This window comes from Lampetra planeri, unplaced genomic scaffold, assembly GCF_965212315.1.
Source record: "Lampetra planeri unplaced genomic scaffold, kcLamPlan1.2.h2 scaffold_1772, whole genome shotgun sequence".
NCBI lineage: Eukaryota > Metazoa > Chordata > Hyperoartia > Petromyzontiformes > Petromyzontidae > Lampetra > Lampetra planeri.
Window position 1 is genome coordinate 1 of NW_027614510.1, and position 22,500 is coordinate 22,500.

The following is a 22,500-nucleotide window of genomic DNA, read 5'->3' on the forward strand; positions in this document are numbered from 1 at the left end:
GGTGACTAGCACCACCGAAAATACACACAAAGACAAAGCTCCCCCGGGTAGCCTCCAGCAGGGCTGTAGGGGCAAGTGTTGCTAGTAGTGTGTGTGTGGGTCTGTATGTGTGTGTCCTGTGTGTGTCTGTGTGTGTGTCTGTGTGTGTCTGTGTGTCTGTGTGTGTGTGTCTGTGTGTGTGTGTGAGTCTGTGTATGAGTGTGTGTATGTGTGTGTGTCTGTGTGTGTGAGTGTGTCTGTGTGTGTCTGTGTGTGAGTGTGTGGTCTGTGTGTGAGTCTGTGTATGTATGTGTGTGTGTCTGTGTATGTGTGTGTGAGTGTGTGTGGAGTGTGTGTGTAAGTGTGTATGAGTGTGTGTGTGTCTGTGTGTGTGTGTAAGTGTGTGTGAGTGTGTGTGTGTGTAAGTGTGTATGAGTGTGAGTGTGTGTCTGTGGTGTGTGTGTGAGTGTGTGTCTGTGAGTGTGTGTCTGTGTGTGAGTGTGTGTGAGTGTGTGTGAGTGTATGTGTGTGTGTAAGTGTGTGTGTGTGTAAGTGTGTCTGTGTATGAGTGTATGTGTGTGAGTGTATGTGAGTGTGTATGTGAGTGAGTGTATGTGTGGTGTGTCTGTGTGAGTGTGTGTCTGTGTATGTGAGTGTGTGAGTGAGTGTGAGTGTGTATGAGTGTGTGTGTATGTGTGTGTTGTGTGAGTGTGTATGAGTGAGTGTGTGAGTGTGTATGTGAGTGTATCTTCACACGTGTGTATCCGCGTCCGCCCCCCAGCGATGGATGAGGCTCCGCGTGGAGTCGTCACGGCCCCCCCTCGTCACCCCGCCCCTCGCCCCCCCCACCCCCCCTCGGTGACCCCCCCCCACCGTCCACCACGACCCCCCCCACCTCCTCCCAGCTTCTGCATCTCCAGCACACGCGGCATCACGGACGACCAGTCTGGGGGGGGGGGGGGGGGGGGCACAGTGGGGGGAGGGGCATAGTGGGGGAGGGGCACAGTGGGGGGGAGGGGCATAGTGGGGTGGAGGGGCATAGTGGGGGAGGGGCATATGGGGGGGGGCCACAGTGGGGGGAGGGGCACAGTGGGGGGGAGGGGCACAGTGGGGGGGAGGGGGCACAGTGGGGGGGAGGGGCACAGTGGGGGGGAGGGGCACAGTGGGGGGAGGGGCACAGTGGGGGGGAGGGGCATAGTGGGGGAGGGGCATATGGGGGGGGCACAGTGGGGGGGGGGGGGCACAGTGGGGGGAGGGGCATAGTGGGGGAGGGGCACAGTGGGGGGGAGGGGCATAGTGGGGGAGGGGCATATGGGGGGGGCACAGTGGGGGGGGAGGGGCACAGTGAGGGGGAGGGGCATAGTGAGGGAGGGGCACAGTGGGGGGAGGGGCACAGTGGGGGGGAGGGGCATAGTGGGGGAGGGGCATATGGGGGGGGCACAGTGGGGGGAGGGGCACAGTGAGGGGGAGGGGCATAGTGAGGGAGGGGCACAGTGGGGGGGAGGGGGCACAGTGGGGGGAGGGGCACAGTGGGGGGGAGGGGCACAGTGGGGGGAGGGGCATAGTGGGGGGAGGGGCATAGCGGGGGAGGGGCATAGTGAGGGGGAGGGGCACAGTGGGGGGAGGGGCACAGTGGGGGGAGGGGTATAGTGGGGGAGGGGCATAGCGGGGGAGGGGGCATAGTGAGGGGGAGGGGCATAGTGAGGGGGGAGGGCATAGTGGGGGGAGGGGCACAGTGGGGGGGGAGGGGCACAGTGGGGGGAGGGGCACAGTGGGGGGGAGGGGCATAGTGAGGGGGGAGGGGCATAGTGAGGGGGGAGGGGCACAGATGGTGAACACTGAGTAGTGAGAGTGGGTGAGAAGTTATGCCCCCCCACCCCCCGTGGCCCCCCACCACCCCCGTGGCCCCCCCACCCCCCGTGGGCCCCCCCACCCCCCGTGGCCCCCCCCACCCCCCGTGTGGCCCCCCCCCACCCCCCCGTGGCCCCCCCCACCCCCCCGTGGCCCCCCCCCCACCCCCCCCGTGGCCCCCCCCACCCCCCGTGGCCCCCCCACCCCCCCCCGTGCCCCCCACCCCCCGTGCCCCCCCCACCCCCCCCACCTCTCTTGGGGGACTCCACGCCGGGTAGCCCCTCCCCCGTGGAGTCGAAGCGACTTCCGGGATCTTCCGTCACGATGCCCAAGTTCTGGTTCCACTTGGTCCAGTTGACCTCGTCCACCCTGGTGACGTCACAGGGGGCGTGTCTCAGGTGACGTCACAGGTGAAGACGTCACAGGGGGCGTGTCACAGGGGGCGTGTCACAGGGGGCGTGTCACAGGGGGCGTGTCACAGGTGACGTGTCACAGGTGACGTGTCACAGGTGACGTTGTCACAGGTGACGTCATAGGGGGCGTGTCATAGGGGCGGGGTCGTAGGGGGGTCATAAGGGGCGGGGTCTTAGGGGGGCGTGTCACAGGGGGTTATGTTTAGTGGGTGGTAGGTGGTAGTGGTGGTGGTTAGTGGGGTGGTAGTGGGTGGTAGTGGGTGGTAGTGGTGGGTGGTAGTGGTGGGTAGTAGTGGGTGGTAGTGGTGGTGGTAGTGGTGGTGGTAGTGGTGGGGTAGTAGTGGGTGGTAGTAGTGGGTGGTAGGTGGTGGTAGTGGTGGTGGTAGTGGTGGTGGTAGTAGTGGTGGTAGTAGTGGGTGGTAGTGGTGGTAGTAGTGGGTGGTAGTAGTGGGTGGGTAGTAGTGGGTGGTAGTGGTGGGTGGTAGTGGGTGGTAGGTGGTGGGTAGTAGTGGGTGGTAGTGGTGGGTGGTAGTGGTGGGTGGTAGTGGTGGGTGGTAGTGGTGGGTGGTAGTGGGTGGTAGTAGTGGGTGGTAGTGGTGGGTAGTAGTGGGTGGTAGTAGTGGGTGGTAGTGGTGGGGTGGTAGTGGTGGGTAGTAGTGGGTGGTAGTGGGTGGGTGGTAGTGGGTGGTAGTAGTGGGTGGTAGTGGTGGGTAGTAGTGGTGGGTGGTAGTGGGTGGTAGTGGTGGGTGGTAGTGGTGGGTGGTAGTGGGTGGTAGTAGTGGGTGGTAGTAGTGGGTGGTAGTGGTGGGTAGTAGTGGGTGGTAGTAGTGGGTGGTAGTGGGTGGTAGTGGGTGGGTGGTAGTGGTGGTAGTAGTGGGTGGTAGTGGTGGGTGGTAGTGGTGGGTGGTAGTGGTGGGTAGTAGTGGGTGGTAGTAGTGGGTGGTAGTGGGTGGTAGTGGGTGGGTGGGTAGTGGGTGGTAGTAGTGGGTGGTAGTGGGTGGGTGGTAGTGGTGGGTGGTAGTGGGTGGTAGTGGTGGGTGGTAGTGGGGTGGGTGGTAGTGGGTGGGTAGTAGTGGGTGGTAGTAGTGGGTGGTAGTGGGTGGGTGGTAGTGGGTGGTAGTAGTGGGTGGTAGTGGTGGGTAGTAGTGGTGGGTGGTAGTGGGTGGTAGTGGGTGGGTGGTAGTGGGTGGTAGTAGTGGGTGGTAGTGGTGGGTGGTAGTGGTGGGTGGTAGTGGGTGGTAGTAGTGGGTGGTAGTGGGTGGGTGGTAGTGGGTGGTAGTAGTGGGTGGTAGTGGGTGGGTGGTAGTGGTGGGTGGTAGTGGGTGGTAGTGGTGGGTGGTAGTGGTGGGTGGTAGTGGTGGGTAGTAGTGGGTGGTAGTAGTGGGTGGTAGTGGGTGGGTGGTAGTGGGTGGTAGTAGTGGGTGGTAGTGGGTGGGTGGTAGTGGTGGGTGGTAGTGGGTGGTAGTGGTGGGTGGTAGTGGTGGGTGGTAGTGGTGGGTAGTAGTGGGTGGTAGTAGTGGGTGGTAGTGGGTGGGTGGTAGTGGGTGGTAGTAGTGGGTGGTAGTGGTGGGTAGTAGTGGTGGGTGGTAGTGGGTGGTAGTGGTGGGTGGTAGTGGTGGGTGGTAGTGGTGGGTAGTGGTGGGTGGTAGTGGTGGGTGGTAGTGGGTGGTAGTGGTGGGTAGTAGTGGTGGGTGGTAGTGGGTGGTAGTGGTGGGTGGTAGTGGTGGGTGGTAGTGGGTGGGGTGGTAGTGGGTGGTAGTAGTGGGTGGTAGTGGGTGGGTGGTAGTGGTGGGTGGTAGTGGGTGGTAGTGGTGGGTGGTAGTGGTGGGTGGTAGTGGTGGGTAGTAGTGGGTGGTAGTAGTGGGTGGTAGTGGGTGGGTGGTAGTGGTGGGTGGTAGTGGGTGGTAGTAGTGGTGGTAGGTAGTGGTGGGTGGTAGTGGTGGGTAGTAGTGGGTGGTAGTAGTGGGTGGTAGTGGGTGGGTGGTAGTAGTGGGTGGGTAGTGGGTGGGTGGTTAGTGGTGGGTGGTAGTGGTGGGTGGTAGGTGGGGTGGTAGTAGTAGTGGGTGGTAGTGGGGTGGGTGGTAGTGGTGGGTGGTAGTGGGTGGTAGTGGTGGGTAGTGGTGGGTAGTAGTGGGTGGTAGTGGTGGGTGGTAGTGGTGGGTGGTAGTGGGTGGGTAGTAGTGGGTGGTAGTGGTGGGTTGTAGTGGTGGGTGGTAGTGGTGGGTGGTAGTGGTGGAGTAGGTAGTAGTGGGTAGTAGTGGGTAGTAGTGGTGGGTGGTAGTGGTGGTGGTAGTGGTGGGTGGTAGTGGTGTGGTGGTAGTGGTGGTGTGGTTGTAGGTGGGTAGTAGTGGGGGTATAGTGGTGGTGGTTAGTGTGGTGGTAGTGGGTGGTAGTGGTGGGTAGTAGTAGGGATGGTAGTAAGTGGGTGAGTAGTAGTGGGTGGTAGTGGTGGGTGGTTAGTGGTGGGGTAGTGGTGGGGGGTAGTGGTGGGGGGGTAGTGGTGGGGGGTAGTGGTGGGGGGTAGTGGTGGGGGGTAGTGGTGGGTAGTAGTGGGTGGTATGTGGTGGGTGGTAGTGGTGGGTAGTGGTGGGGGGTAGTGGTGGGTGGTAGTGTGTGGGGGGTAGTGGTGGGGGGTAGTGGTGGGGGGTAGTGGTGGGGGTAGTGGTGGGTTAGTAGTGGGGGGTTAGTGGGTGGTTGACGTTAGTGGGGGGTAGTGGGGGTAGTGGGGGGTAGTGGGTGGTAGTGGGGGGTAGTGGGGGTACGTGGGGGTAGTGGTCTCACCTGAAGCACCACCTGAGGTCCCTCTCCCACTGGGAAGGGTTCCCACACAGAGGCACTCTCCCGAGCGAAGTCGAGCGCGCAGGAAGCGCGGCAGAGTCTTTTCGATTTCCAACACGGTCAACCGCTTTCTAGGACACGGGGAGGGGGGGCGGGGCACGGGGGGGTGATAGGCTCCACCCCCTCGACAAGCCCCTCCCACTCACTCCACTAGCTCCTCCCACTCCACTAGCTCCCTCCCCCCACGACTAGCTCCTCCCCCTCGACTAGCTCCTCCCCCTCGACTAGCTCCTCCCCCTCGACTAGCCTCCTCCCCCTCGACAAGCTCCTCCCCCCTCGACTAGCTCCTCCCCCTCGACTAGCTCCTCCCCCTCGACTAGCTCCTCCCCCTCGACTAGCTCCTCCCCCCTCGACTAGCTCCTCCCCCCTCGACAAAGCTCCTCCCCCTCGACAAGCTCCCCTCCACAAAACTCCTCCCCCTCCACAGAGCTCCTCCCCCTCGACTAGCTCCTCCCCCTCGACAAGCTCCTCCCCCTCGACAAGCCCCTCCACAAGCTCCTCCCCCTCCACAAGCTCCTCCCCCTCGACTAGCTCCTCCCCCTCGACTAGCTCCTCCCCGCTCGACAAGCTCCTCCCCCTCCACAAGCTCCTCCCCCTCCACAAGCTCCTCCACAAGCTCCTCCACAAGCTCCTCCCCCTCGACAAGCTCCTCCCCCTCAACAAGCTCCTCCCCCTCGACTAGCTCCTCCCCCTCGACAAGCTCCTCCCCCGCGACAAGCTCCTCCCCCGCGACAAGCTCCTCCCCCTCGACTAGCTCCTCCCCTCGACTAGCTCCTCCCCCCTCGACTAGCTCCTCCCCCTACGACTAGCTCCTCCCCCTCGACAAGCTCCTCCCCCTCGACAAGCTCCTCCCCCTCGACAAGCTCCTCCCCCTCGACAAGCTCCTCCCCCTCGACAAGCTCCTCCCCCTCCACAAGCTCCTCCCCCTCGACAAGCTCCTCCCCCTCCACAAACTCCTCAACAAGCTCCTCCCCCTCGACAAGCTCCTCCCCCCTCCACAAACTCCTCAACAAGCTCCTCCCCCTCCACAAGCTCCTCCCCCTCGACAAGCTCCTCCCCCTCGACAAGCTCCTCCCCCTCGACAAGCTCCTCAACAAGCTCCTCCCTCTCCACAAGCTCCTCCCCCTCCACAAACTCCTCAACAAGCTCCTCCCCCCTCGACAAGCTCCTCCCCCTCGACAAGCTCCTCCCCCCTCCACAAGCTCCCTCCACAAGCTCCTCCCCCCTCGACAAGCTCCTCCCCCCTCGACAAGCTCCTCCCCCTCGACAAGCTCCTCCCCCTCGACAAGCTCCTCCCCCTCGACAAGCTCCTCAACAAGCTCCTCCCCCTCCACAAGCTCCTCCCCCTCCACAAACTCCTCGACAAGCTCCTCCCCCTCGACAAGCTCCTCCCCCTCGACAAGCTCCTCCCCCTCGACAAGCTCCTCCCCCTCGACAAGCCCCTCCCCCCTGCCCACAAGCTCCTCCCCTCGACAAGCTCCTCCCCCTCGACAAGGCCCCCTCCCCCTCCACAAGCTCCTCCCCCTCGACAAAGCCCCTCCCCCTCGACAAGCTCCTCCCCCCTCCACAAGCTCCTCCCCCCCTCGACAAGCTCCTCCCCCTCGACAAGCCTCCTCCCCCTCGACAAGCTCCTCCCCCTCGACAAGCTCCTCCCCTCCACAAACTCCTCAACAAGCTCCTCCCCCCCTCCACAAGCTCCTCCCCCTCCACAAACTCCTCAACAAGATCTCCTCCCCCTCGACAAGCTCCTCCCCCTCCACAAGCTCCTCGACAAGCTCCTCTCCCCCTCGACAAGCTCCTCCCCCTCGACTAGCTCCTCCCCCTCGATCAAGCTCCTCCCCCTCGACCAAGCTCCTCCCCCTCGACTAGCACCTCCCCCTTGACAAGCTCCTCCCCCTCCACAGCTCCTCCCCCTCCACAAGCTCCTTCCCCTACACATACTCCTCGACAAGCTCCTCCACCCTCCACAAGCTCCTCCCCCTCGACAAGCTCCTCCCCCTCGACAAGCTCCTCCCCCTCGACAAGCTCCCTCCCCCTCGACAAGCTCCTCCCCCTCGACAAACTCCTCAACAAGCTCCTCCCCCTCGACAAGCTCCTCTCCCCCTCGACTAGCTCCTCCCCCCTCGACAAACTCCTCAACAAGCTCCTCCCCCCCTCGACTAGCTCCTCCCCCTCGACAAAGCTTCCTCCCCCTCGACTAGCTCCTCCCCCTCAGCCCCATCTCACCTGGACTTTCCAGATGTTTTTGCTCTCCTTAGAGACCTGCTGCACCGTCTCGCCCATCAGCGCAATCAGCATGTTCATGAGCAGCACGAAGGTCAACACCACGTACGACACCTGACACACACACAGTGACACACACACCACACACAGTGACACACACACACACAGTGACACACACACACACAGTGACACACACACACAGTGACACACACACACAGTGACACACACACACAGTGACACACACACACAGTGACACACACACAGTGACACACACACAGTGACACACACACAGTGACACACACACACAGTGGACACACCACAGTGACACACACACAGTGACACACACCACAGTGACACACACACACAGTGACACACACACACAGTGACACACACACAGTGACACACACACAGTGACACACACACAGTGACACACACACACAGTGACACACACACAGTGACACACACACAGTGAACACACACTACAGTGACACACACACAGTGACACACACACATCAGTGACACACACACAGTGACACACACACACAGTGACACACACACACAGTGACACACACATACAGTGACACACACCACAGTGACACACACACACAGTGACACACACACACAGTGACACACACACACAGTGACACACACACACAGTGACACACACACACACAGTGACACACACACACACACAGTGACACACACACACAGTGACACACACACACAGTGACACACACACACAGTGACACACACACACACAGTGACACACACACACACAGTGACACACACAGTGACACACACAACACAGTGACACACACACACACAGTGACACACACACACACAGTGACACACACAGTGACACACACACACACAGTGACACACACACACACAGTGACACACACACAGTGACACACACACACAGTGACACACACACACACACTGACACACACACACAGTGACACACACAGTGACACACACACACAGTGACACACACTGACACAGTGACACACAGTGACACACACAGTGACACACACACACAGTGACACACACACAGTGACACACACACACACAAACACTCACCTGGTAGACTAACTCACCTGTAGCAGCAGGAACACCTGCGGGTACAGAGACAGTCCGTACAGGTCCAGGTCTCCGATGCCGATGGTCAACTTGAAGAGCGCCATGACGGTCACGTTGAAGTGGTTGTACTGGGCACAGTCAGGGTTGGATGGACAGTCCCTCAATCAGCGGTCACCAGCGCTGCGGAGAGGGAGAGAGGTGGTGAGTGAGATGGTGAGTGAGTGAGATGGTGAGTGAGATGGTGAGTAGGTGAGTGAGTAGGTTGAGTGAGTAGGTGAGTGAGTAGGTGAGTGAGTAGATGAGTGAGTAGGTGAGTAGGTGAGTGAGTAGGTGAGTGAGTAGGTGAGTGAGTAGGTGAGTAGGTGAGTGAGTAGGTGAGTGAGTAGGTGAGTGAGTAGGTGAGTAGGTGAGTGAGTAGGTGAGTGAGTGAGTGAGTAGGTGAGTAGGTGAGTGAGTAGGTGAGTGAGTGTATGAGTGAGTGAGTGTATGAGTGAGTAGGTGAGTGAGTAGGTGAGTGAGTAGGTGTGTGAGTAGGTGAGTGAGTAGGTGAGTGAGTAGGTGAGTGAGTAGGTGAGTAGGTGAGTGAGTAGGTGAGTGAGTATGTGAGTAGGTGAGTGAGTAGGTGAGTGAGTAGGTGAGTGAGTAGGTGAGTGAGTACGTGAGTGAGTAGGTGAGTGAGTAGGTGAGTAGGTGAGTGAGTAGGTGAGTGAGTAGGTGAGTAGGTGAGTGAGTAGGTGAGTGAGTAGGTGAGTAGGTGAGTGAGTAGGTGAGTGAGTAGGTTGAGTGAGTGAGTGAGTGAGTAGGTGAGTGAGTAGGTGAGTGAGTAGGTGAGTGAGTAGGTGAGTAGGTGAGGTGAGTAGGTGAGTGAGTAGGTGAGTGAGTACGTGAGTGAGTAGGTGAGTGAGTAGGTGAGTAGGTGAGTGAGTAGGTGAGTAGGTGAGTGAGTAGGTGAGTGAGTAGGTGAGTAGGTGAGTGAGTAGGTGAGTAGGTGAGTGAGTAGGTGAGTGAGTAGGTGAGTGAGTAGGTGAGTAGGTGAGTGAGTAGGTGAGTGAGTAGGTGAGTGAGTGAGTGAGTAGGTGAGTGAGTGTGTGAGTGAGTGTATGAGTGAGTGAGTGTATGAGTGAGTGAGTGAGTGTATGAGTGAGTAGGTGAGTGAGTGTATGAGTGAGTGAGTGTATGAGTGAGTGAGTGTGAGAGTGAGTAGGTGAGTGAGTAGGTGAGTGAGTGAGTGAGTAGGGTGAGTGAGTGTATGAGTGAGTAGGTGAGTGAGTGTATGAGTGAGTGTATGAGTGAGTAGGTGAGTGAGTAGGTGAGTGGAGTGAGTGAGTAGGTGAGTGAGTGTATGAGTGAGTAGGTGAGTGAGTGTATGAGTGAGTGAGTGAGTGTATGAGTGAGTGTATGAGTGAGTGTATGAGTGAGTAGGTGAGTGAGTAGGTGAGTGAGTGAGTGAGTAGGTGAGTGAGTGTATGAGTGAGTGAGTGTATGAGTGAGTGAGTGTATGAGTGAGTGTATGAGTGAGTGTATGAGTGAGTGTATGAGTGAGTAGGTGAGTGAGTAGGTGAGTGAGTGAGTGAGTAGGTGAGTGAGTGTATGAGTGAGTGAGTGTATGAGTGAGTGAGTGTATGAGTGAGTGAGTGAGTAGAGTGAGTGAGTGAGTGTGTAGGTGAGTGAGTGTGAGAGTACCTGCAGCGTATCCCACCAGGAACAAAACGTAGACGAACAGAAACCGCAGAAGGTCCCGAAAGATAATCTGTAGTAGAGACAGAGGCACAGGTCCCCCAGGTAGCCTCTAGCAGGGCTGCAGGGGCAAGTGCTGCTAGTAGCGAGTAGCAACCACCTATGAGAGACCCACAGACTCTCCACCACACAGAGACCCACAGACTCACCACCACACAGAGACCCACAGACTCACCACCACACAGAGACCCACAGACTCACCACCACACAGAGACCCACAGACTCACCACCACACAGAGACCCACAGACTCACCACCACACAGAGACCCACAGACTCACCACCACACAGAGACCCACAGACCTCACCACCACACAGAGACCCACAGACTCATCACCACACAGAGACCCACAGACTCACCACCAACAGAGACCCACAGACTCACCACCACACAGAGACTCACAGACTCACCACCACCAGAGACCCACAGACTCACCACCACACAGAGACCCACAGACTCACCACCACACAGAGACCCACAGACTCACCACCACACAGAGACCCACAGACTCATCACCACACAGAGACCCCACAGACTCACCACCACACAGAGACCCACAGACTCACCGCCACACAGAGACCCACAGACTCACCACCACACAGAGACCCACAGACTCAACCACCACACAGAGACCCATAGACTCACCACCACACAGAGACCCATAGACTCACCACCACACAGAGACCCACAGACTCACCACCACACAGAGACCCACAGACTCACCACCACACAGAGACCCATAGACTCATCACCACACAGAGACCCATAGACTCACCACCACACAGAGACCCATAGACTCACCACCACACAGAGACCCATAGACTCACCACCACACAGAGACCCATAGACTCACCACCACACAGAGACCCATAGACTCACCACCACACAGAGACCCATAGACTCATCACCACACAGAGACCCATAGACTCACCACCACACAGAGACCCATAGACTCACCACCACACAGAACCACAGACTAGCCTTACACAGAGACCCACAGACTCACCACCACACAGAGATCCATAGACTCACCACCACACAGAGATCCATAGACTCACCACCACCACACAGAGACCCACAGACTCATCACAGAGAGACCCACAGACTCACCACCACCACACAGAGAGACCCACAGACTCACCACATAGAGACCCACAGACTCACCACACACACACACACACAGAGAGACCCACAGACTCACCACATAGAGACCCACAGACTCACCACCACCACCACACAGAGAGACCCACAGACTCACCACCACACACAGAGATACCCACAGACTCACCACCACCACACACACAGAGAGACCCACAGACTCACCACCACCACACAGAGAGACCCACAGACTCACCACATAGAGACCCACAGACTCACCACCACCACACACACACAGAGACCCACAGACTCACCACCACCACACAGAGACCCACAGACTCACCACCACCACACAGAGAGACCACAGACTCACCACCACCACACACACACAGAGACCCACAGACTCACCACCACCACACAGAGAGACCCACAGACTCACCACCACACACAGAGATACCCACAGACTCACCACCACCACACACACACAGAGACCCACAGACTCACCACCACACACAGAGAGACCCACAGACTCACCACCACCACACACACACAGAGACCCACAGACTCACCACCACACACAGAGAGACCCACAGACTCACCACCACCACACACACACAGAGACCCACAGACTCACCACCACCACACAGAGACCCACAGACTCACCACCACCACACACACACAGAGACCCACAGACTCACCACCACACACAGAGACCCACAGACTCACCACCACCACACAGAGACCCACAGACTCACCACCACCACACAGAGACCCACAGACTCACCACCACACACACAGAGACCCACAGACTCACCACATAGAGACCCACAGACTCACCACACACACACACAGAGAGACCCACAGACTCATCACGCATCATCGAAGCTGTCACCTTCTGCACCATGATGCTGTAGGTGCCAATGAGTTTGATTCCGCGTGTGTAGTAGAGCGTGTTGATCCACCCCAGGACCAGTCCGAACACCATCACAGCGACGTAGACGCGAATGCCGGCCGCGTACATGCCCATGGAGATCAGAACCAGCACGGAGAAGATGAAACTGCGGGGGTTTGCAAAGGTGTGATGGTGAGTGTGTGTGTGGGTGTGTGGGTGTGTGTGTGTGGGTGTGTGGGTGTGTGTGTGTGTGCGTGTGGGTGTGTCTGTGTGTATCTATGTGTGTGTGTATGTGTGAGTGTGTGTGTGTGTCTATGTGTGTGTGTGTATGTGTGTGTGTCTGTGTGTGTCTGTGTGTGTGTATGTGTGCGTGTCTGTGTGTGTGTGCGTGTCTGTGTGTGTGTATCTATGTGTGTGTGTATGTGTGAGTGTGTGTGTGTGTCTATGTGTGTGTGTGTGTGTATGTGTGTGTGAGTGGGTGTGTGTGTGTGTGTGTGTCTGTGTGTGTGTGTGTCTGTGTGTCTGTGTGTGTATCTGTGTGTGTGTGTATATCTGTGTGTGTGTGTCTATCTGTGTGTGTGTATCTGTGTGTATCTGTGTGTGTCTGTGTGTGTGTCTGTGTGTGTGTGTTTCTGTGTGTCCGTGTGTATCTGTGTGTCTGTGTGTGTGTGTCTGTGTGTGTGTGTGTGTATGTGTGTGTGTGTGTATGTGTGTGTGTGTATGTGTGTATGTGTGTGTGTCTGTGTGTGTGTGTGTATGTGTGTATGTGTGTATGTGTGTGTATGTGTGTGTGTGTGAGTGGGTGTGTGTGTGGGTGTGTGTGTATGTATGTGTGTGAGTGTGAGTGTGTGTGTCTGTGTGAGTGTGTGTGTCTGTGTGTGTGCGTGTGTGTGTACTTACAAGAGCAACTGGAACGAGCCATCCACAAGCATTGTCTGAAAACTGGGACAGTGTCTGAGACACAAATTCTTGACCTACACACGGACACACACACACACACAGACAGATACATATAGACACACACACAGAGACACAGACACACACAGACACACACAGGTACACACACAGACACAGACACACAGACACACACACATAGATATACACACACACAGACACACACACACAGACACACAGATACACACGGACACACACACACACAGACACACACACAGACACACACAGATACACACAGATACACACACACAGATAGACACACACACACAGATATACACACACACACAGATACACACACAGACACACACACAGACACACACACAGACACACACACACACAGACACACACACAGACAAAAAAAACAAAGATCCCCCGTATAGCCTTAACAGACTGTAGGGGCAAGTGCTGTTAGCGAGCACCTATGAAGGGAGGCACGGCACACGAGGGGGTGGGTGGCCAGCACCACGCCCGACCGCCTTTGTCTCCCCAGTGGCGATGTTTACACACCGCACCAGGTACTCATTTAAGGCTGAGTCGACCTAGGGGAGGCCCAGGACCGGTTCAGATAATCGTCACTGGTGTTGGCCGTGAGCGGGAATCGAACCCGGGTCGCCAGCTTCACAGCGCAGCGCTAACCACTACACCCACCACTCCCCACACACACAGTGTGTGTGTGTCTGTGTGTGTGTGTGTCTGTGTGTGTGTGTGTCTGTGTGTGTGTGTCTGTGTGTCTGTCTGTGTGTGTGTCTGTGTGTCTGTCTGTGTGTGTGTGGGGAGTGGTGGGTGTGTCTGTGTGTGTCTGTGTGTCTGTGTGTGTATATGTGTGTATGTATATCTGTGTGTGTGTCTTTGTGTGTGTCTATGTGTGTGTCTGTGTGTGTGTGTGTGACTGTGTGTGTGTGTCTGTGTGTGTGTGTGTCTGTGTGGGTGTGTATCTATGTGTGTGTGTCTGTGTGTGTGTGTCTGTGTGTGTATATGTGTGTATGTATATCTATGTGTGTATGTATATCTATGTGTGTGTGTGTCTGTGTGTGTGTCTGTGTGTGTGTCTGTGTGTCTAAGTGCGGAGTGGTGGGTGTAGTGGTTAGCGCTACGCTGCGCTACGAACCCGGCGACCCGGCTTCGATTCCCGCTCACGACCAACACCACTGGTGACGATTATCTGAACCGGTCCCGGGCCTCCCCTAGGTCGACTCAGCCTCAAACGACTACCCGGTGCGGTGTGTAAACATCGCTAGCACTGGGGAGACAAAGGCGGCCGGGCGTGGTGCTGGCCACCCAGCCCCTCGTGTAGCCGCAGTGCCGGTAGCCTTCATAGGTGCTACTCGCTAACAGCACTTGCCCCGACAGTCTGTTAAGCCTACGCGGGGGACCTTTGCCTGTACCTCCATCGCGAAGAGGAGTGCCGCTCCCAGCACCGTGATGATTTCTCCCGCCAGACGGAAGTAGTCGTGACGCGTCGAGTATTCCACCGTGAGCTGTGACGCACACAGACAAAGATGCCCCAGGTAGCCTCCAGCAGGGCTACAGGGCTGCAGGGGCAAGTGCTGCTAGCAGCACCACCTATGATGCACACACACACAGACAAAGATGCCCCAGGTAGCCTCCAGCAGGGCTACAGGGCTGCAGGGGCAAGTGCTGCTAGCAGCACCACCTATGATGCACACACACACAGACAAAGCTCCCCCAGGTAGCCTCTAGCAGGGCTGTAGGGGCAAGTGCTGCTAGTATCACCACCAATGATGCACACACACACAGACAAAGCTCCCCCAGGTAGCCTCTAGCAGGGCTGCAGGGGCAAGTGCTGCTAGCAGCACCACCTATGATGTACACACACACAGACAAAGCTCCCCAGGTAGCCTCTAGCAGGGCTGCAGGGGCAAGTGCTGCTAGCAGCACCACCTATGATGCACACATACAAAGACAAAGCTCCCCCAGGTAGCCTCCAGCAGGGCTACAGGGCTGCAGGGGCAAGTGCTGCTAGTATCACCACCTATGATGCACACACAGACAAAGCTCCCCCAGGTAGCCTCTAGCAGGGCTACAGGGCTGCAGGGGCAAGTGCTGCTAGCAGCACCACCTATGATGCACACACACACAGACAAAGCTCCCCCAGGTAGCCTCCAGCAGGGCTACAGGGCTGCAGGGGCAAGTGCTGCTAGTATCACCACCTATGATGCACACACACAAAGACAAAGCTCCCCCAGGTAGCCTCCAGCAGGGCTGCAGGGGCAAGTGCTGCTAGCAGCACCACCTATGATGCACACACACACAGACAAAGCTCCCCCAGGTAGCCTCCAGCAGGGCTGCAGGGGCAAGTGCTGCTAGTAGCAGCAGCACCACCTATGGTGGTAGGTGTTAGGCGTTAGGTGGTACGTGGTACGTGGTATGCGGTACGTGTTAGGTGGTATGTGGTACGTGTTAGGTGGTACGTGTTAGGTGGTACGTGTTAGGTGGTACGTGTTAGGTGGTAGGTGTTATGTGTTAGGTGTTAGGCGTTAGGCGTTAGGTGTTATGTGGTACGTGTTATGTGGTACGTGGTACGTGTTAGGTGGTACGTGTTAGGTGGTACGTGTTATGTGTTAGGTGTTAGGCGTTAGGTGTTATGTAGTACCTGGTACGTGTTAGATGTGAAGTACCGGTAAATACGCTGGACACCCAGGTTGAGGCACACGTATGTTTATTCAAGCTTGTCGGTACAGGACAGCACTAGAGGGGGTAGCGGCCCCCTCACCCGGATAACTGGGGATACACCCTAGCTAGTCCTGACCTACTCCCAAGTCCTCCACTAACAGGCTAGGGGAGGCTAACTGGCCCGACACTGGTGAGTCGGGCTACGGTCTCCGGAGTCCCAGGGTACTGACCCTGGTTCACGGAACCACGCCTCTGGCTCGATCCTCCGCAGCCCTTACAAGGGCGGCGTCGAGGGGAGTCCAGGGCTTCTAACTAGAAGATCTTCCTTCTTCCTCCTTCGTTCCCAGACTGAGCCCCGAGCTCTCTCTGTCCTCCCCCTTTATACCCCCCGTCAGGATCACAACCCCCCAGGCTGCCTGATGCGGACGTCGTTGCGGGCACCCCCCCCCCCCCGTGTACTCCCGTAACTCCGCCCACTGTGTTTGTTACCCGTTGGATCGTATGCACCCACAGCCCTCCCGTAACAGCCCTACATCACCCCCCCCCATTACAGCTCGCAGCCGTCCCGGCTGCAACAATTCCAAATAAAGGAACATTTACCCCTCGACCCCGTGTGTGCCTCATTTTTTCCAACAAAATGCAAGTTGAAGAACAACAACAAGAACAACAACCCTACCCCCCGAAGGGAATGTCCGACGCACCCCCCCCTCCCGCATAAATACGAAATCCGTAAAAGCACGTATATACAACTAGCCAGGAACTCCCCCCAGCACACACAGCACACCCACGACACACAACGCACCCACACACACACACCGCGCCCACACAACACAACACACACAGTGTGCAAGGAGCACACCACCGACGCAGCATACAGTAACCATGACACGTGAAGGAAAAATAAAAAAAAATTCTTTTCCTTCCTTCTGTATATTATAAGAGTCTGCGCATTTTAGCGCGCGTCCTTGCCGCAGGCCCGTCACACGGGGCAACCCCGGACGGCGGACCATCCGGTGGCGGCTGTCCCATTCGAGGTGAGGTCGCGATTGAAGTCGCGCGACTGTCGGCATCACCCGTGTGGGTTCTAGGGCGTGAGCCCGTCATTCCCAGTGCACCTGTGGGTGGGACAGCCGGCAACACATCAGGCGAGAGCAGCGACGGACCCTCCGAGTCGGTCGACCCCCCACATGCTTGGCCCCGCGCGTGTGGAGTGGGCCCTCGCACCGCAACAAACGGTTTTAGCCTAGAGGGGTGTACAAACCACCGGCGCCTGCCCCATTTGATTCGAACGCACTGAGGCCTCAAAGCCTCGACAACCTCGACGGGGCCCCGCCACGGGCGCAGGAGTTTAGAGGAGGGTCGCGAGTGGTACCTGGGGGACAGTGCAGCCATGCCCTGTCCCCCGGCTTCCACTGCAGCACGTGCGCGCGAGCCCGCCTGAGGCGCTCGTTCGCCTTTTGACGCCTGTCAGAATTTAGCCTCGCAGCATCCCGCGCCTCAGTCAGTTTGTCAATGTTAAATTTAACGTGTTCATCCAATTTAATTTTACCCAGCGGCGCGGGGATCTGCAGCTGTGCCGGAACAGGTGGGTCGGGTTCGCGGCCATACATAAGAAAGAATGGTGAAAATCCCGTCGCAGCATGGGGAGCCAATCTGTATGCCGCTAGAACCCCTTGAATTTGTAAGTCCCAATCAGTCTGTGAGTCCGAGACTTGCTGCGACAACATAGACGAGATGGTGCGATGCAGACGCTCGACCATCCCGTCCGTTTGCGGGTGATAAGGAGAGGTTCGAATTTTTTTCGTTCCTAGGAGATCACAGACTTGTTTTAGGAGTTTCCCGGAAAAATTTCTACCCTGGTCGGTCAACAACCGCTCCGGGGCACCTTTGTCCATGACATAACCTTGGACAAAGGCGTCGACGATGGCTGCTGCCGACTGATTCGCCAGGGGCCAGGCCATAGGCCAGCGCGTAAAATATTCGACCCCAGTAAGCAAATATTTATTTCCCCTGGGGGTGGCGGGGAATGGCCCCAGAATGTCCAGTGCGACCAGTTCATTTATTCTGGAGACCTGGATGGACTGCAAGGGCGGGTTCGACTCCCGTGCTGGTGGTTTGCGCTGCGCACACTGAGGGCATGCCGCCAACAGATCAGCGACATCCCTAGTCATGCCCGGCCAAAAATAATTCAGCTGGAGCAAGGCGAGTGTTTTCTGGGTACCTAGGTGGAGGAGACGCTCATGAGCAGCCCACACCACCTTACCCCGTAGGCCAGAAGGGACCACCAGCCGGTGACGCTGGGATTTCCCGTCCCAATGCATAAGCAAGCCCGCATGGGTTTCCCATGCGTCGGCATGACCCGTCACACGCCCCCTCTCCCCGGCGCGACGACGCAACGCGAGGAGGGAGGCATCCTCCAACTGGAGGCGCCCCCATTCATCAACGGGCAATCCAAGCAGGGAATCTCTCCCCTGTTCGGCGATATCAATGGGGACTACCGTTTCATCGTCGGCGGCCGCCGCCAGGACCGGAACCATCATGTCCCCTACTGGCTTGCAACGCCCCGACCCCAGGAGACATGCGCATTCGGAGGCGGTTGGCATCCGTGACAGAGCGTCAGCGTTGGTGTGGCGAACGCCCTTACGATAAGTGGTTTCAAAACTGAAATCCTGGAGGACCTCCAGCCATCGGGGACAATTGTCCCGATGGCTGTTGAACCTTCAGGGCGTACTGCAGTGCCGCATGATCTGTGCGGACGGTGAAATGCCGACCGTACAGATATGGGCGATACTGTTGGATGAAATAGACAATTGCCAACAGTTCCCTACGGGTGACACAATATCTTTGCTCCGTTGGAGACAACACCCGACTGCCGTACGCGACCACCCGTTCCACGCCGTCAACCACCTGGGAAAGCACGCCTCCAATACCCGTGTTGCTCGCGTCGGTGTCGAGCAAAAACGGCCTCGAAAAATCTGGGTAAATCAAGGGAGGAGCCTTCACCAGCGCGTCCCGAAGGGATCAGAAAGCAGCTTCCTCATCCTGACCCCAGTGGAACCGGACCCCTTTAGATGTTAACGCGTGTAGGGGTTTTGCAATCGTTGCAAAATTAGCGACGAAGCGTCGGTAATATGATGCGAAGCCAATAAAAACTCCTGACCTCTCCCACCGTGGTTGGAGTCGGCCAGGAGCTGACACACTGCGTTTTGGCGGGATCGGTAGCAATACCCGAGCGCCCTACGATGTGCCCCAAATAACGCACCGACTCGCGTAACAAATGGCATTTTCTGGGGCTTAAATTTCAAATTAGCAGCCCGCATCTTTAGGAAAACCGCCCGCAACCTCTGGAGATGTTCGTCAAAAGTTTTACCAAAGACAATAACGTCATCCAAATAAATCAGGCACGACTCCCATTGCAACCCAGCCAAAACCAATTCCATCAATCGCTGGAAAGTTGCCGGCGCTGAGTGTAAGCCCATCGGCAACCGGTTTAATTGGAACAGGCCGTGCGGTGTAGACGGTTAGCAGTTTTAGGCTTAGAATCATCGTCCAGAGGAAGCTGCCAGAATCCCGAAAGTAAATCTAGTGTGGAGAAGAATCGCGCTCCCGCCAAAGCGTCCAGCGATTCGTCCATCCGTGGGAGCGGGTATGCGTCGGCAACCGAAATTTTATTAAGGCGCCGAAAATCCACGCAAAACCGCAACGAGCCGTCCTGCTTTTTAACCAGGACGATCGGCGCTCCCCACGGGCTGGTGGAGGGAGAAATGATGTCGGCGGCTAACATGTCATCAACAGCCGATTTGACATGGTCCTTTTCGGCGGGACTTAACCGAAACGGATTTTGGCGAATTGGCGCGCTGTCACCCGTGTCAATATGGTGACGCAGCAGGTGAGTGCAACCCAAATCATATTTATCACGACTGAAAACGTCCGGAAAATTCCCTCAGTAGCCTTCTAAGCTGTTGGCGCTCTGAATTTGTCAGGTCCGTCGATTCCGCACAAAGCGCGTCGAGCCACCCTTCATCGCTGTCCGAATGTGGGAGCATCCGGGAAGCAGAGCCAACGTGGTTCGCGACAGGTACCCTCGCAGGGCATCGGCGTCGCATGCGCGAGCACCATCCCTTGAGGAACCACCACCGTCTGCGATCCCACATTGAGGACCGCGATGAAAGGGTCCCCGTCCCCTCTTACAACGGTCTGGGCCGGAATCAAATGAGGTCCATTAACCCCGGCCCTAGACGGTCCCAGCAAAACACCCTGATCCCCTATGCCCTTAGCGAAGGGCTTACGAAGTTTCAGAGGCACTAGCATTTGAGCTCCCGGCGGCACACGAACAGTCTTAACAACGAACGCCGGGTACCGTCGCGAACGCCGTCGGAGCCGCCGCAGGGGATGGCAGGAACGCCATGCGCCGCCCCGACGGAAGCTCAATGCATCCTTGGTCGATCAAAATACGAATGGGCATTTTGCCTAAGAAATCCGTCCCCAGCAGGCACGGAACCGCCAGCGAGGAGGAAACGAAAATCGGCCCCGACAATTTGATGTCCCCAATAGAAATTTGCGCTCGAATCTGTCCCATGATGCCGAGAGAGCCCCCGTTAGCGGCATAGAATGGGACGTTAACCGGCATTAAAGGCCGGCTTTGTACGGGCAGAATATTGTAAATTAATTCCGAAATGATTGTCGCCGATGCCCCCGTATCGACCAAGATGCGTACTTCTACCCCGTCAATGTGTCCGACCACGGCCGACGACCCTGACGACGCGGCTACCACGCGATGGGCCAACACGGACCACTGTTTGGGCTCGATTTGAGTCCCCGCAGTGATCCGCGTTGGCCCCTTGCAACGCGACATCGGCCCCCCGTTTGTTGTGGTGCGAGAGTGTGCAACGGGTGGGTGCTTTGGCCAAGCATGTGTGGTGCCGCGACTCGCCGGATCATGTTGCTGGAGCTTGGGAAGAGGAGGGCCGGCCGTCCCGTCGAGGCGTCGTCCCGCGCTGTCGCGGGAGAGCGGCACCCCGAGGCGACGTGGCCCCGGACGCCGCAGTTGAAACACCGCGGGAGCCCCGGTGGAGACGATGGGCGGTTGAAACGGCTTGACCCGTCCCGGGCCGACCGTACTTCTTGCGCCTGTTGCCGTCGATGGTCGACGGCGAAGAGCTCCTCCGTCGGAAGGGTGGCTGCAGCCACCGCACGCCCTGCCGATGCCCTGCTGGCTTTCCGCCGCAGGGACAGAAGGTTGGCGTGAAGGAGGCGCGCCGCCTGAAGAGAGGTCATCTCAGCGTCCTCCTGTGCGACGACAGCGATGTCCAGGTCGTCTGCCAGGAGGAGTATTTTCTCCGTGACCATCGCGTCCACGCCGTCGTCGTCCATACGGGGAAAAGCCGTCTTAGCCAGCGCTAGGAGGCTCGTCCTGTATGCCAGGGGCGACTCCTTTTCACCCCGCTTGCGCTCGTAGAACTGCTCTCTGCATTCTGCTGAAGGTCCATAGACCCCGGCCAGCAGTTGTAGCGCCTTCGGCAGAGTAGACCGCTTCTCTTTCGGCGCCGATGTGAGGGCGGCGAGCGCGTCTGCGTCGAGGAGCGCCGGCAGCGCGCAGAGGGCTTCATCGTCGGACCACCTTGCCATTTCTTGGTGGGCGATGAAGCGTCGCTGGAAGCCGCCCCAGTCGCCCTCTGCACCAACAAATTCTTTCAGCGGAGGCAGCCTTTGTTGCAGCGCAGCGTTCGCCTTGGAAGTCTGCAGGCTGTTATTCCCGGGACTCGGCTGTGCGTCGGCGCGCGAATGGCAGATGGAATCGCCTGTCGCCGATGTGATGACGCTCCCTCCGCTGGTGATGACGCAGCTGTCCCAGCGAGAGCGGTGTCGGACCCAAGGTTGAGCCCAGCCACGCCCTCTGCAGCTGCCGTAACGATGGCGGGAAATTCAAAGTTGGAGTCTTCAGAAATGGCGGGAAGGCGCTCAGGTCGACGACTCCCCTCGCCCCGTGGTGGACCACCCCGCCCCAGCCGCGTGATGTTTTCCAGCGTGGCGGCAGCGGCATACAGTAGCTCCGCCAGTCTCTCGTGAGCCAGCCGTAGCGCATCTGGCTGCGGCCCCTCCTCATGCCGATGCCCCGGTAGGAACGCGTCGGCCCCCGGCTGCGCCATGTCTTGGTGAGCCGTCTCGGGCTCAATGACTTCAGCAGTGTCCTCCTCCGGTACTCTGGCTCGAGCTGTCTGGCGTGTTTCCATGTCCGTAGTTCTTCTGACACCAGATGAAGTACCGGTAAATACGCTGGACACCCAGGTTGAGGCACACGTATGTTTATTCAAGCTTGTCGGTACAGGACAGCACTAGAGGGGGTAGCGGCCCCCTCACCCCGGATAACTGGGGATACACCCTAGCTAGTCCTGACCTACTCCCAAGTCCTCCACTAACAGGCTAGGGGAGGCTAACTGGCCCGACACTGGTGAGTCGGGCTACGGTCTCCGGAGTCCCAGGGTACTGACCCTGGTTCACGGAACCACGCCTCTGGCTCGATCCTCCGCAGCCCTTACAAGGGCGGCGTCGAGGGGAGTCCAGGGCTTCTAACTAGAAGATCTTCCTTCTTCCTCCTTCGTTCCCAGACTGAGCCCCGAGCTCTCTCTGTCCTCCCCCTTTATACCCCCCGTCAGGATCACAACCCCCCAGGCTGCCTGATGCGGACGTCGTTGCGGGCACCCCCCCCCCCCGTGTACTCCCGTAACTCCGCCCCACTGTGTTTGTTACCCGTTGGATCGTATGCACCCACAGCCCTCCCGTAACAGCCCTACAGATGTTA

General features: G+C 57.8%; 3 protein-coding genes across 3 annotated transcripts in view; all 3 read right to left on the minus strand.

Moving 5' to 3' along the window:
- Positions 1-852: 852 nt before the first annotated feature.
- LOC144739887 (transient receptor potential cation channel subfamily V member 4-like) lies at positions 853-7,020 on the minus strand (the record flags this gene model as incomplete). The annotated part of the gene is made up of 4 exons (XM_078622774.1): positions 7,017-7,020; positions 5,025-5,148; positions 2,081-2,199; positions 853-925 (listed from the first exon to the last, which is right to left on the minus strand). Coding segments are annotated over exons 1-4 (320 nt in total), but the record flags the coding sequence as incomplete, so codon positions are not given.
- Positions 7,021-7,292: 272 nt separating this feature from the next.
- On the minus strand, positions 7,293-8,548 carry LOC144739888 (transient receptor potential cation channel subfamily V member 3-like; the record flags this gene model as incomplete). The annotated part of the gene is made up of 2 exons (XM_078622775.1): positions 7,293-7,418; positions 8,402-8,548. Coding segments are annotated over 2 exons (273 nt in total), but the record flags the coding sequence as incomplete, so codon positions are not given.
- A 704-nt stretch (positions 8,549-9,252) lies between these two features.
- The window catches only part of LOC144739889 (uncharacterized), a gene marked incomplete at its 3' end in the record, with an annotated part of 14,922 nt that continues 1,674 nt past the window's right edge, over positions 9,253-22,500 (minus strand). Inside the window, exons 3-6 of the mRNA XM_078622776.1 lie at positions 14,450-14,542; positions 13,011-13,084; positions 12,111-12,276; positions 9,253-10,134 (exon numbers count right to left, since the gene is read on the minus strand). Coding sequence (XP_078478902.1) covers positions 9,253-10,134; positions 12,111-12,276; positions 13,011-13,084; positions 14,450-14,542 — 1,215 coding nt within the window. The remainder of the gene's footprint in view (positions 10,135-12,110; positions 12,277-13,010; positions 13,085-14,449; positions 14,543-22,500) is intronic.